Source organism: Pongo abelii, chromosome 3 (assembly GCF_028885655.2).
Source record: "Pongo abelii isolate AG06213 chromosome 3, NHGRI_mPonAbe1-v2.0_pri, whole genome shotgun sequence".
NCBI classification, from domain to species: Eukaryota; Metazoa; Chordata; class Mammalia; order Primates; family Hominidae; genus Pongo; species Pongo abelii.
Window position 1 is genome coordinate 66,432,531 of NC_071988.2, and position 14,397 is coordinate 66,446,927.

Below are 14,397 nucleotides of genomic sequence, written 5' to 3' on the forward strand. Positions count from 1 at the left end.
TAATTTAGGGCATTGGACAGATGTTAATAATTATATAAATAATAACTGGAATATATAAGGGAGACATACAGGATGCTATGAGTGGGGAGTGGAGCTTGAGGGGGGGGGTATATTACTTTCCTATTGCTGCTGTAAAAATTACCACAAACTTAGTAGCTTAAAAAGACAAAAATATATTATCTTACAGTTCTGGAGGTCACAAGCCTAAAAATCCAGGTGCAGCAGGGCTGTACACCTTCCAGAGGCTCTAGGGGAGAATCTATTTCCTTGCCTTTTCTAGTTTGTAGAGGCTGCCTGCATCCCTTGGCTCATGGCTCCTTCTTCCCTCTTCAAGGCCAGCAGCATGGCATCTTCAGTCTCTCCATCTGACCTCTACATCTGTTGTCATGTCCCATCACTGATTCTGACCCTCCTGCCTCCCTCTCTTGAAGTCATTTGTAATTACACTGTGTCTCCTGGGATAATCTAAGATAATCTCCCCATCTCAAGGTTCTTAATTATTTAATCATATCTGCAAAGTCCCTTTTGCCACATAAGGTAACGTCGTCATGGGTTCTAGGGATTAGGGCCTGGACACCTTTGGGAGGGGCAGTATTCTCTCTGTCACAGAGGCTGACTTAACCTAGGGGTGCCAGTGTAGAATTCTCCTGGGAGCTGACCTTTTAAGCTGGCCTTGCAGGATGCTGGGACACAGGCGTCTGAAGAAGCAGGGAAGGAGGAGCACTCAGATGGTAAGCAGGGGGCATTTGAGGTACCGGAGAATAGCAGGAGGGCCATTGGAACCACTGGAACAGGGGATGAGGGGCAGGAGATGAGGTTGGAAACAGCAGTGAAGGGCACTGGAGGATTTTTTGCAGCGTTGACAGTGGGGGTTACAGGTAGGTAAGGTGGGCGGTAGAAGCCATTCACGATGTGGTTGTAATTCAGATGAGAGATCTGGTAGTCTGGCCTAGCTGGTGGCAGTAGAGTAAAAGAGAAGCACATGAGATTGAGAGATTTAGTGAGGGTGAGACAATAGGACAGTGATGGATGGGCAGAGAGTGCAGAGGACGATGTCGGCATGACCCGTAGGTTTCTGGCATGAGCCAAGAAGAGGAGGGTATTGTTCTTTTCTGAGCAGGGAAACACCAGATAAGTGAATAATCTAGTTTTAGTTAAATTGATTTTGAGATCCTGTAAGACAAGTAAGTGGATTTGCCAGTATTCATTCAGCCTGGAGCTCAGAAATGAGGTGTCCAGGCTGCCAAGAAAGAGTTGGAAATGGTTGGCATGTAGCAGCTGATTGAAGCCATGTGAGTGGTTCCTGCCTGGGCCTGGGAGAGGGTGGAGGGCCCCAGACAGCCCTTGGAAAAAGCCAGCCACCTAAAAGTGCCATGGAGTTTGCCAGATTTGAGGCTCAACAGTGATGAAGTGAGGGTAGAGCCCAGAAAGGGCTTTTCGAGGAGTGATTTGGAGATAAGGAAGTAGAGACAAGTCTTAAGATTTTATTAGGAGGCTGGGTGTGGTGGCTTATACCTGTTATCCCAGCACTTTGGGAGGCCAAGGTGGGCAGGTTGCTCGAGCCCAGGAGTTTGAGACCAGCCTGAGCAACATGGAAAACCCTGTCCCTACAAAAAATACAAAAATTATCTGGGTGTGGGGGTATGTACCTGTAGTCCCAGCTACTTGGAAGGCTGAGGTGGGAGGATCGCTTGAGCCTGGGAGGTCAAGGCTGCAGTGAGCCAAGATCACACCAGTGCACTGCAGTCTGGGCAATAGAGTGAGACCCTGTCTCATAAAAAAGAAAAAAAAAATGATTTTATTATGGAACACCTGAGACATTTTGTATTAATTTACTATTATTGCTGTAACAAATTACTATTAACTTAAGTGTCTTTTTTTTTTTTTTTTTTTTTGAGAAGGAGTCTTACTCTGTCATCCAGGCTGGAGTGCAGTGGCACCATCTTGGCTCACTGCAACCTCCGCCTCCCGGATTCAAGCGATTCTCCTGCCTCAGCCTCCCGAGTAGCTGGGGCTACAGGTGCCTGCTATCATGTCTGGCTAATTTTTGTATTTTTACTAGAGATGGGGTTTCACCGTATTGGCGAGGCTGGTCTTGAACTCCTGACCTTGTGATCCACCTGCCTTGGCCTCCCAAAGTGCTAGGATTACAGGCGTGAGCCACCATGCCTGGCCAACTTAGTGTCTTAAATAATATACGTTTATGATCTTACAGTTCTGGAGGTCAGAAGTCTGAAATGGGTCTCACCGGGCTAAAATCAAGGTGGTACCAGGCTGTGTTCTTCTGGGAGGCTGTAAGGAAACCCATTTCCTTGCCTTTCCTGGTTTCCAAAGGCTGCCTGCCTTGCTTGCCTCTGGCCTCTTCCTCCATCTTCAAAGCCAGTGAGGGTGAGCTGAGACCTCACACATTGCCTCACTCTGATCTCTTCTGCTTCTGTCTCTCACTTGGAAGGACCCTTGTAATTGATTCCATTGGGCCTACCTGGAGAATCCAGGACAATCTCCGTATTGTAAGGTCACTGGGTTAGCAAATTAATTCCATCTACAGCCTGAATTTCCTTTTGCCATGGCAGGTCATGTATTCTCTAGTTATGGAGGTTAGGGGGACTACTATTCTGCCTATATACATCTATGTGAAAAATAAACAGAAAGCACAGTGAGCCCCTACACACCCATCACTCAACTTCAACAACACAGCTTTATCCTCCACCCCCACTTCTCCCCACCTCACCACCAGATTGTTTGAAACCCATCTCAGAAATCATCTGATTCATCCATAAATATTTCAGAATAAACAGTTGTTTAAGAAAGTTTAGCTCTGAGGGGGAAGTGAGGAGGAGCTGGTAACTGGAGGTGATGTTTGGGGCAGTGTGGGTGTGTGTATTTTTGATATGGGAGATGCTGAAGCATGTTTAAATGCTGATGGGAAGGATCTGATAGAGGAGGAGAGATTGCCCTTGGACAAGAGAGACCTCTCTGTCATTAGCAAGAAAGAGGCATGTAGGAAGTTGGGGGAGTCCCTGTCTAATAGTTAATGTTTTTTTTTCTGTTGAATGGAAGGCCAGTGAGAAGGGTCAAGGGGATGGCGAGGTTTTGAGGAGCTTGGGGACCGTTGTAAATGAGCACTGTGGAGTGGAGAGTGAATGCACTGGGGAAACCCTGGAATGTGGGACCTGTTGTGGGCCACTTGAAATGGGGGCGTTCCAGTGAATCTAGTCAGCTTGGTTGTTTGACTTTTTTTCCCTCTAGCATTGCACATTCGTCTGGGTGTGTGTTCAGAGAGGAAAATGTTTGGTTTACACTGGCTTGGCTTTCTTGCCAGATGGTATGGCCAAAGGGCAGGGTGAGGGCTATTTAGAAGAGCAGCTGGATCTGTTATCCCTAGACTCAAAGCTGAATGAGAAAGTAGAGGACTAGAGGTTCTGGAGAGATGTAGGTGTGCCTGTGATGGTGGGCTTAAAAGAAGCCAGTGGTAACATTGGCTGGAGGGTATAAGGAGGCAAAAAAAAAAAAAAAAGAAGAAGTAGAAGCAGCCAGCTGACACCTGAGTTTGGGTAGACTGTGGGCAGCTGCATTTGAGGATTTCAGGGTGATGGCCAGATCCAGGGTGTCTATGGGAGGGGTAACTGAAGTGGAATGGAATTTTAAAAAGTGGAGTGAAATAAAAGACAATTGCAAAATAGGACATCAAGTTGCTATGAGAGCATGCTTGGGATGGCTCATCCATCCACATGGGTGTTGAAATCACCTGGGATGATACCAAGAGTTGTAGTATAATTGTAGATCTTCCATGAGTCGGGTCAGCCAAGACAAGGGTCAAGGAAGGAGCTTCACAGTGGTGGGAGGCATAGACCTCAGAAAGGGAGATGTTTTGGCTGGGCGTGGTGGCTCACGCCTGTAATCCCAGCACTTTGGGAGGCCGAGGCAGGTGGATCACTTGAGGTCAGGAGTTTGAGAACAGCCTGGCCAACATGGTGAAACCCCATCTGTAGTAAAAATACAAAAATTAGCTGGGCATGGTGGCGAATATCTGTAATCCCAGCTACTCAGGAGGCTGAGGCAGGAGAATTTTTTTTTTTTTTTTGAGACGAAGTCTCGCTCTTGTCGCTTAGGCTGGAGTGCAATGGCGTGATCTCAGCTCACTGCAACCTCCGCCTCCTGGGTTCAAGTGATTCTCCTGCCTCAGCCTCCTGAGTAGCTGGGATTACAGGTGCCTGCCACCACGGCCGGTCAATTTTTGTATTTTTAGTAGAGACGGGGTTTTACCATGTTGGCCAGGCTGGTCTCAAACTCCTGACCTCAGGCAATCTGCCCACTTCAGCGTCCCAAAGTGCTGGGATTACAGTCGTGAGCCACCGTGCCCGGCCCAGGAGAATTGTTTGAACCCAGGGGGTAGAGCTTGCAGTGAGCCAAGATCAAGCCAGTGCACTTTAGCCTGGGGACATAGCGAGACTGCGTCTCAAAAAAAAAAGAAAAAGACAGGGAAATGTTTTTACAAGAGGGTGAGCGTGTCATGGTCTAGAAGCAGCGCCAAGGATCAGGGCCCAGCCAACTTCTCCTCATGACCCTTGCAGGTCCAAGCAAGCTCAGTCTGAGGGGTGTTGAGGAAGTGTTGGCCTCAGAGTAGAGCCAGATTTCACTGAAAGCACAGAGAGCTCACTTTGATTTTTCTCTGTGCTGTTTTGTGCTGTTCTGTGCTGTGCTGTGCTGTGCTGTGGTACACTCAGCCTCCTGCCTGAGTGGGCCAGGCCTCTGTCTCCAGCATATTTCTCTTGAACACTGACCCCTGGGTTGCCATCCTTAGTATTAGTCATCACCTCCAGGTTCCCGCCTCCCAAAATGGGAAAATATTAAGATAGGTAGAAAAAGCAAACCGAATTTAAGAATTTCCATAACTTGAATATGTTCCTACATCATAAAGAAAGATTTAATGGTATCTCTCTCCATGTGCTATACTTTTATATCTGACATTCCTCCCGGGCTCTAAGCCATATATCCTAATTTTGCTTGAAAAATGGCTATGGGGGTATATTTAATATGCATTATTTACATTGATTTATGCTTAAGATATAACTTTATTGAAAATTTTTAGTGATTTTTGTCTATACCAAAAAGTCCTACCGTAATTTGATGTGTTATTTCAAAAATTCAGCCTTGTATATAGTGTCACATTATTGTGAAGGCAGTGAGCACTCCCCAGCTCCCCCATACTAATGAAAAGACATGGAAACTATCCTAGATGCAAATGATCCTTGAACTCTAAGTCTCAGATGACAAGTAAAGGGAGTTATTAGTTTGGTGGAACAGTATTAAGGACCTAGGAAACAAGTGGAATCTGAAGGATGTTATGATGAGGGGAGGCTGTGTGCCATTTCTACTGTAGTTCTGTGGTCCGAGGAAGGTCATTTTGCATTTAATGTTTGCTTAGGGACAAGTGGCCATTTCGACTAGTTCTCAGTTACGTTTTGGTCATTTCTTTCTGTGAGAGGAGATGCCAGTTGTGAGTCCACAATAAGTAGTAGCAGCAGATCAATTTTTAAAAATGAAACTTTCTTTCTTTCTTTCTCTCTCTCTCTCTTTCTTTCTTTCCCTTCCTTCCTTCCTTCCTTCCTTCCTTCCTTCCTTCCTTCCTTCCTTCCTTCTCTTTCTCTGTCTTTTCTTTTCTTTCTTGAGACAGGGTATCACTCTGTTGCCCAGGCTGGAGTGCAGTGGTGCCATCACAGCTCATTGCACAGCCTCTACCTCCCCAGGCTCCTTCCACCTCAGCCTCTTGAGTAGCTGGCATTACAGGTTTGTGCCACCACTCCTGCTAAGTTTTATATTTTTTGTAGAGACAGGATTTTACCATGTTGCCCAGGCTGGTCTCGAACCACTGAGGCTCAAGGGATCTGCCCACCTCGGCCTCCCAAAGTGCTGGAATTACAGGTGTGAGCCACCATGTCCGGCCAAAACTTTTTTCTTATTCATTTAAAAATACCTGTCTCTCAAGTCTTGAGTTTCTGTGAGCTGTTAGTCTTCCATGATGGCCTGTGAAGGTAGACAGAGCCTTCTCTAGAATGATGATAGAGTCCATGGTACAAATGGAGCCTTATTTTACTTGCCTCCCAAACTACTTACCTTATTGGACTGAACATGGGTCACTTTTCCTAATCCTAGAAGACTCATTCAGGTCTTTGGGAGTGATGATAATCATTTGCCAGTAACTGACCCTTAGTGGGGCTCAACAAAAGGTTTAATAGTAGAATTGCTCTGTACAGCATTTGCTTATGATTGTGGGCTCTCAAGTCTACCTCTTAGGTTCAAATCCCAGCTCTACCACTTACAATGGACCTTGGCTGAATTCTTAAATGCTTCTGAGTCTTAAGTTCCTTGTCCGTGCAATGGGGATAGTAATAGTACTTACCTCACTTACCTCTCTTTCCCCTTCTTCCCCTTCCCCTTCCCCTTCCCTTGCCTTCCCTTTCCAATGGAGTCTCATTCTGTACCCAGGCTGGAGTGCAGTGGCACAATCTTGGCTCACTGCAACCTCTAGCCCCCGGGTTCAAGCAGTTCTCATGTCTCAGCCTCCCAAGTAGCTGGGATTACAGATGCCTGCCACCACTCCTGGCTAATTTTTGTATTTTTAGTAGAGATGGGATTTTACCATTTGGCTAGGCTGGTTTCAAACTCCTGACCTCAAGTAATCCGCTCACCTGGGCCTCCCAAAGTCTTGGGATTATAGGCATGAGACACTGCACCCAGCCCCTGCACTATTATTTTTAAATAAACTCTCCAACACACTTTTCCTTTCAGTCTGTCTTCATCTGCTAAAATGTGAAATCCATGAGAGCAGGCATTGTGTGTTTAGCTCACTGTTCTGTTATCCATGCCCAGACCTAGAGAACAGTGTGTCTGGCTTAGTGGGTGCTCAGTAAATCTGTATTAAAATGAAGACATTGACTTTGATAGTGGTAATATGATTCTGTATGCCATCAAATATTACAAAAGCTGCTGTAGCTGTTTGAAATGCCTGTGTTTTATTCAGAAGTTCTTGGCGATTGTTTGTTCATTTGCCTGTCTCAAACTTTCTTTTCTAAATAGAAAATTGAAGTCAGGTAGAGTAGGTTTTAGGGGATGAATAAGTTGAATGAGGAGAAGAATAAGGCTGACATTATTAACTACTCTTCTGCTTTACTTCTGACACATTTTTCTTCAGCGCAAACATCAACAAATACTGTGTTGACCAGGGGAGATGCTTGTCTCAGTAGTAGACTCTTTTAGGTATGATTTTACTTTTTGTCTATTTTACATGCAACAGAACTTTTGCTATTTTTCTCTTTTAGGGCACCAATGCCTCTGCTCTGGAAAAAGACATTGGTCCAGAGCAGTTTCCAATCAATGAACACTATTTCGGATTGGTCAATGTAAGTATGTAAAATGTATTATTTTCATCAAATGTTTTAGGGTATATGAAGCAACTCCACTTTAAGTGCATTTTTATCACTACCAATTTTTAAATGATTGGTCATGCTCCTTAGTTAGCAGAATGCCAATGTTGGGGAGAAAGCGACTTAACCTATTTTTGAAAGTATGAGTTGTCCCAGCAAAAAACATTTAATTATTGCATTTTGGGTCAAATTTACATTTTCTCCCCTATGCTTTAAGGAATTTCCTTTGCACGCAAACTTTCATAGTAATTTCATTAGTCTTTGTAGCCAAATCTGATTTTTTTTTTTTTTTTTTAGACAGTCTTGCTCTGTCACTCAGGTTAGAGTGCAATGGCGCAATTTTGGCTCACTGCAACCTCCACCTCCCGTGTTCAAGCGATCTCCTACCTCAGCCTCCCGAGTAGCTGGGATTACAGGCATGTGCCACCATGCCCAGCTAATTTTTTAGTAGAGACAGGTTTTTGCCATGTTGGCCAGAGCTCCAGACCTCAGGTGATCCACCCGCTTCGGCCTCCCAAAGTGTGGGGATTACAGGCGTGAGCCACTGCACCAGGCCTCAAATCTGCTTTTATATGTTCTCCCTGTATCATCTGGATGAACTGTTCAGCCAGTCTTTGTTTAAGTATGCATCAGTACAACCAGTGTTTTAAAAACGTTACCAGCACATTGCCAGTGTCTTTCTTTAACAGTGTAACTTGGTGTACCTGAAGCAGGACAGGTTGGGAGGGAAAACTGGGACCATTTTATCTCAGAATTCCTGGCCTCATTTTTTTTTGCACTCAGCAGTAACCTCCTTTGTAGAAGCCTGGACCCAGCAGCTCTGCTTCCTTGGCAGGTTAATGATAACGGAGTAGTAACACGGTAGAGGTGGTGTGCCCTCCATCCTCGTGAGCTTTCTTCTTCACTTGATCCTTTTTCTCTGGGATGTAGGTGTTAAGTGACATCAAACATTAACTCAAAAACAATTGGTTTTCTGAATAATTACGCTGAACGTAGTCCATCAATGCCCAGGTGTGGTAAGTAGTAATTTCCACTGGGAAAGCTGGAAATAATTTTCTGCAAGTAAATGCTGCCCATGATATAATAGGAAGAACATTGGCTTTAATGTAATACAGACCTCGGTTTGAATTCTGCCTGTGCTACTCCCTAGCTTGTGTGATCTTGGGCAAGTTACTTGCGCTCTCTGAGCCTCCATTTCCCCATCTGTAAAGTGGGGGGTCATAATGGCTTCTACCCTTTGGGTGATAATGAAGGGTAAATGAGAGCACCTATTTAAAACCCTGACATGAAGCTGAAACATACTGTGGACACTCGGTAAATGTTAGTTCCTTTCCCTTCCCAGGAGTTGTCCACTGAATTGGGGCCAAGCGTTACTGAAGGGTGTCTGGGGAAAGGTGAGATACTGAGTAGGAGAGAAAAGAATGGAAGGAGGAAAGCTAAGTCCTGGAATATAGGGCATTGTGTTGGTGAAATACTGACTTATGATTTTAAAACAAACTTTTTAGCCATTTTGCACAGGTCTCTGCTTAGCCCTGTGAAGTGAGTTATTCAAGGCATGGGGATTCTGCCCTGGCTAAGAAAAATACAAATGCAGATAGTGGAGAGAGAGAAAAAAAAGAAAGAATTAAGGCCATTTCCTAGTTTGTGTAAGGATTGTGGGATCTGTGTTTATTAATAGCTTCATTTATGTTCCCTTTGAATGGAAATTTATGAAAGTTCCAGCTTCTCTGTACAAAGAGATTTGTCTCCTGTTACATAATTGTGTCAAAGTAGATTAAAATATAAAAATAGGAAGGCTTCTATCTTAGCATACGTAGAAATGTCATGTTAAGTATGGCAGAGCATCTGTCTCGCTCTTGGGTAAACGACACACAAGCCAACAACCAGTTTTGAGAAGGTGTTCATGTTCTATTTTAATCTTACATACCATTTCGTAATCTGTGTTATTAATCTTGTTAGTTATTTCCTTAGAATTTTTTTCTTTAAATTTTACTGTGCACAACAAATTCTAAAGTGATAGTCTCAGCTGTGTTCTTCTACAGAGGTGGTCTTATAGTCAGTAGAAAATCAGTGAGACGTTTTCCCTCTTTAATAATAATCTCAGTATCCATGCTTTGTGAGAGGTATAAAATGTTACTGGGTGGGCCCTAATGTGATTGCAGGCTAGGAACTTGGGTAGTATTGTATTGGCACAATTGCTGCCTTGGCAGAAGCAAGATCAAGGGCCATTTAGAAGTCCAGAGGGTGGGAAGCTGGGAGGGTGACATGAGGCAGCATATCTTTGCCTGCGTTGCTCGGGGTTAAGTGAGGAAATGTGGTCTGAGCCAGTGGGCAGGAGTACTGGAATATTGAAAAATGAAAACCAGCCCCCGTTCAGTTTAGGCTGTTTCAGCCGAGCAAGTGGTTCCTAATTACTGGATTTCTTTTTGGTTCAGATTTTTACTTTCCCTGTCGTGGGAGTTTTGATGTGTTGCAATGTGCATCTTTTATTTAGCCAGCTGCTTTCCTGGGTCTCCACAGTATGTAGATTTTTTCCCCTTCTCTTTCTCTTTTTTTTTAAGCACCAGCAGGTCTCATTAGACTCTTTATTGAGGCAGAGTGCTTATTATCATTTTAGAGACTTTGATGGGCTAGAGAAGCAGCGGAATGATGTGCATTTTTCTTCATTTCTCTGTGGATCAGATGGTCACTGGTGTTTAGAGTAGTTAACTAGTTTTCTAATATGGTGAGCTGGACTCCAATACAGGGACATCCGGGCCAGTTCACGGAGCAGGGACCTTCTCACCCTCACCACTTATTCCAGAGGTGGCTCATCCCTAGGCGATGACTTGAACCATCCCTCTTGTCCCTTGGCAGTTTGGAAACACATGCTACTGTAACTCCGTGCTTCAGGCATTGTACTTCTGCCGTCCATTCCGGGAGAATGTGTTGGCATACAAGGCCCAGCAAAAGAAGAAGGAAAACTTGCTGACGTGCCTGGCGGACCTTTTCCACAGCATTGCCACGCAGAAGAAGAAGGTTGGCGTCATCCCACCAAAGAAGTTCATTTCAAGGCTGAGAAAAGAGAATGGTGAGTACTATGCAGTATAATGTATTTAAGCCTCTGAAATAAGGAGAATTGATGGTTCTGTATCTCCTCAAAAGGAAGAGCTGGGATTTTTTTGAAAAGGGAAAATAAGCATGGTTAACTACTCGGTGTCATTTTTTAAGAAACAACATTTCTTCTCTGCCCAGTAAACATAAAACAAAACTGGGTTAGAAACATGCTTAAAAATGCACATTTATTATTCCAATTTAGAATGACCATTTTATTTGCTCCATTCTGGGCAGTATCATTGTAAGAGAGACTAGTGTCCAAGGCAGCCTTCGGAGTGGGATACTCATTGGCCTAAATTAGTTGATGCAATAATTGAATAAAATAGTACTGGCTTATACACTTGTCATAGGTGATTAAAATAAGTGCCTATTATCTAATCAGAGCCTCTGCTGTTTTAAATATAATACCTCTGATTTTCATTTGCCTGAGGTAATTGAAAGATATCAAATTGATTGCTTTATATGGTTTTTAAAAGTCCTGATTTTTCTGGTTTTTCTATCTTCTTCTTCTGGGGGATTGGTAGTAGAAACTAGGTGTGTATTCCAGAAGTTTTGTATTGGCAATTTTTATGACAATAAAGATATTTGTTATGGCAATTACTATTTATCTTAGATTCAGCCTGCCTTCATCAGACGTGCATGGTTAATCAGGTATTTGTTTTATAAAGTCTCTTTTAATTTTGTTGCTATATTTTGAAGTTACAGTTTATACATACCAGAATAAAACTAATTTCAGTGGAGAAGGAAGCAGAGCACTCTGTCGAGTTGTGAATGTGATTAATAATGAAGGTTCACAGCTGCATTCATCTCTTGATTGTTTGTCCTTATGGCAGGGAGCAGCACTAGGCTTCTGGAATCATTTGTATTTGGTTTCAGAACACTATCAGATAGATGCGTGCTCACATATATCCCTCATCTCCCTTCTGTGTTTCATCTAAGCTGCTTCCAGGCTGGGCCAGGGTTTAATATGATCTTTGGGAGGACACCCCAGTTGCTCTGAATAAATTACCCAATGAATAATTAATTGATCATTGGTAGTTATATTAAAAATTGATATTTTATCAGGGAACTTATCTGGTAACTTCTGTTCCTTTGTAGAACAAATAGAACTTTTGGTAGTTTTATATAAATGTGATGACTTTAGGGAGATATGGGAAATTTTGTTCTTGGTGCGTGGCAGAAAATGGAAATGAATTAAAAAAACTCTTTGGAAACTTACTCATTGAAGCTGCCTGGTAGAGATGAGTATATTTATATTCCATACCTGTCCATCCTTTCAGTATAAAAGTTGAAGTATGGGCCAGGCGCGGTGGCTCATGCCTGTAATCCCCGCACTTTGGGAGGCCAAGGCGGGCAAATCACAAGGTCAAGAGATTGAGACCATCCTGGCCAACATGGTGAACCTGGTCTCTACTAAAAATACAAAAATTAGCTGGGTGTGGTGGCATGCACCTGTAGTCTCAGCAACTCAGGAGGCTGAGGCAGGAGAATTGCTTGAACCCAGGAGGCAGAGGTTGCAGTGAACCCAGATCATGCCACTACACTCTAGCCTGGCGACACAGCGAGACTCCGTCTCAAAAAAAAAATATTTAAGTATGGCATGTAACACTAATTACGTCCATTTGCTTTTCAAGAACCAGAGACTGAAATAACCACCTTCTCCTTTCCAGATCTCTTTGATAACTACATGCAGCAGGATGCTCATGAATTTTTAAATTATTTGCTAAACACTATTGCGGACATCCTGCAGGAGGAGAAGAAACAGGAAAAACAAAATGGAAAATTAAAAAATGGCAACATGAACGAACCTGCAGAAAATAATAAACCAGAACTCACCTGGGTCCATGAGATTTTTCAGGGAACGCTTACCAATGAAACTCGATGCTTGAACTGTGAAACTGTAAGTACTAGGGGAGCTCTCATGTAACTTGCATTTTCATATTTATGTAGGCTATGTTGCATGTGATTGCAATGTGGTATTACAGCATTTAGCAATTATTTGCAGTGTATGTAAATAATCCTATTTATGCATATGAAACTCAAGTACAAACTTTTGGAAGCACATATCCATCCAGGATGTCTCAGCAGGTCAAAGCTGAATAATAAAGGAAAATTTCCTCAAATGATGAATTGCTTTACACCATGGGCAAATTTTGGGGTCTACAGATTTAATCTATTGAATTGGATGTCAACCAGTTACCTTGCAAAGATTTTGGTCATGGGGAGGTCTTGTGTGATGTAGAACAGGACTATTACCCCAGTTTAGAGGCAATCAGCTGTGGTATGTTGAACTTGAAGTCAGAAGACAGGCTAGACTCCTGTTTTTACAGCAGTTAACTGGGTATTGGGGCAAGTTACTTACAGCACTGTTTTGAGGGTTGGATGAGCTTATGTGTTTGGATGGGTCTGACACATGGTAGGTACATAATGTTAATTGAATTTGAAAACATGTTCTCCAGAGCATGATTCAGGATGTCATATTTTCTTGGCATGTATAACTTCAACTCTGTGGGTGGCCTCATATTTTGCTGCTTAAGAGCTGAGCTCTGGAGCCAGGCTGCCCAAGTTTGTATGCTGGCTTTTCTGCTTATTAGCTAGTGGACCCTGTGCAAATTATTAATCTTCTCTGTCCTCACTTTCCTCATCTATAAAATAGGGATGATGAGAATGCCCATCTTGGAGGGTTGGTGGGAGGATTAAATGAGTTGACACCGAGAGCCATGCTTGGCACATGGCAAGTAGGCAATAAATGTCAGGTATTATTTTTTATTATAACTACTACTGACAGAATAGAAAGTCTATGGGTTCATTAGGGATCTCAGAGTTTCCTGACATTGTATGGAAAATTCTATAAGATTGTGCATTTTTCTGGAAAGAGAGGTAGTAGCTTTTGTCAGATTCTGCAAAGAGCCTGTGTCTTAGTCTGGTCTGCTACAACGCAATCCATCATGGGTTGCTTAAACAACAGAAATTCATTTCTCACAGTTCTGGAGGCTGGAAGTCCCAGATGAAGGTGCTAGCAGGGTCAGGTTCTTGGTGAGGACCTTCTTTGTGCCTTGCAGACAGCTGCCTTCTGGCTGTGTCCTCACTTGGTGGAGATAGAGAAAGCAAGCTCTCTCGGGTCTCCTTTTATAAGGGTACAAATCTTATCTTGAGGGCTCCACCCTCATGACCTGTTTGCCTCCCAGAGGCCCATCTCCAAATACCATCCTATTAGAGATGAGGGTTTCAACATATGAATTTTGGGAGGACACAGACATTCAGTCCATTGTGAGCTGTGACCCAGAAATGTTTAAGAAATGTAGATTTACACATCAACATCTATGTAAAGGGAGAAGTTTTTAGGTTTTGGCAGTCTTTCTTCCATCCTTTTAAACAATTTTTGAGTCAAGCATTCTGTTTTACCCATTGTAGAAGCAATGAGAAAACACAGCTAAACAAAAAGAGACTAAAAGTTACCAATAATCTTCCCACCCAGAATTGATGAATTTGTAACGTTCTAAAAATTGTGATCACATTAGCCCAGAGATAACCACTTGAACATTTAAAAATATATCCTGTCAAAACATTTTCTGCACATAAATATGCCAATAAGTATCCAGAGGTCTTCCCTCCCTGCTACCATCTCTGTATTGCTCTCCCTTCTTCTCTCCCTCCCATTTTCCCTCTGTTCCTTTCTACTTTATATTCCAGTAAAATTCAAATGAATACAAAAGTAGAGGCAGTAGTACGGTATTTCCCATGTGTGTATTATTCAGGATCAGTGATTGTTAACACTTTGGCCAATCCTGATCCTCCCCGCCAAACCCCCCCCAACCCACCCTTTTTTCCTTGCAATTTATTTTTTGAAGAAATCAGGGTGTTTGTCCTATAG

The 14,397-nt window shown here is 43.1% G+C and overlaps 1 protein-coding gene across 4 annotated transcripts in view; it reads left to right on the plus strand.

Moving 5' to 3' along the window:
* The window catches only part of USP46 (ubiquitin specific peptidase 46), a 67,719-nt gene that overhangs the window by 20,780 nt on the left and 32,542 nt on the right, over window positions 1-14,397 (plus strand). For 3 of the 4 annotated variants that reach the window (XM_024245670.3, XM_054553424.2, XM_054553425.2), the window contains exons 2-4: window positions 7,323-7,403; window positions 10,284-10,497; window positions 12,194-12,423. In XM_024245670.3, the coding sequence (XP_024101438.1) occupies window positions 7,323-7,403; window positions 10,284-10,497; window positions 12,194-12,423 (525 nt within the window). 4 annotated transcript variants of the gene reach the window in all.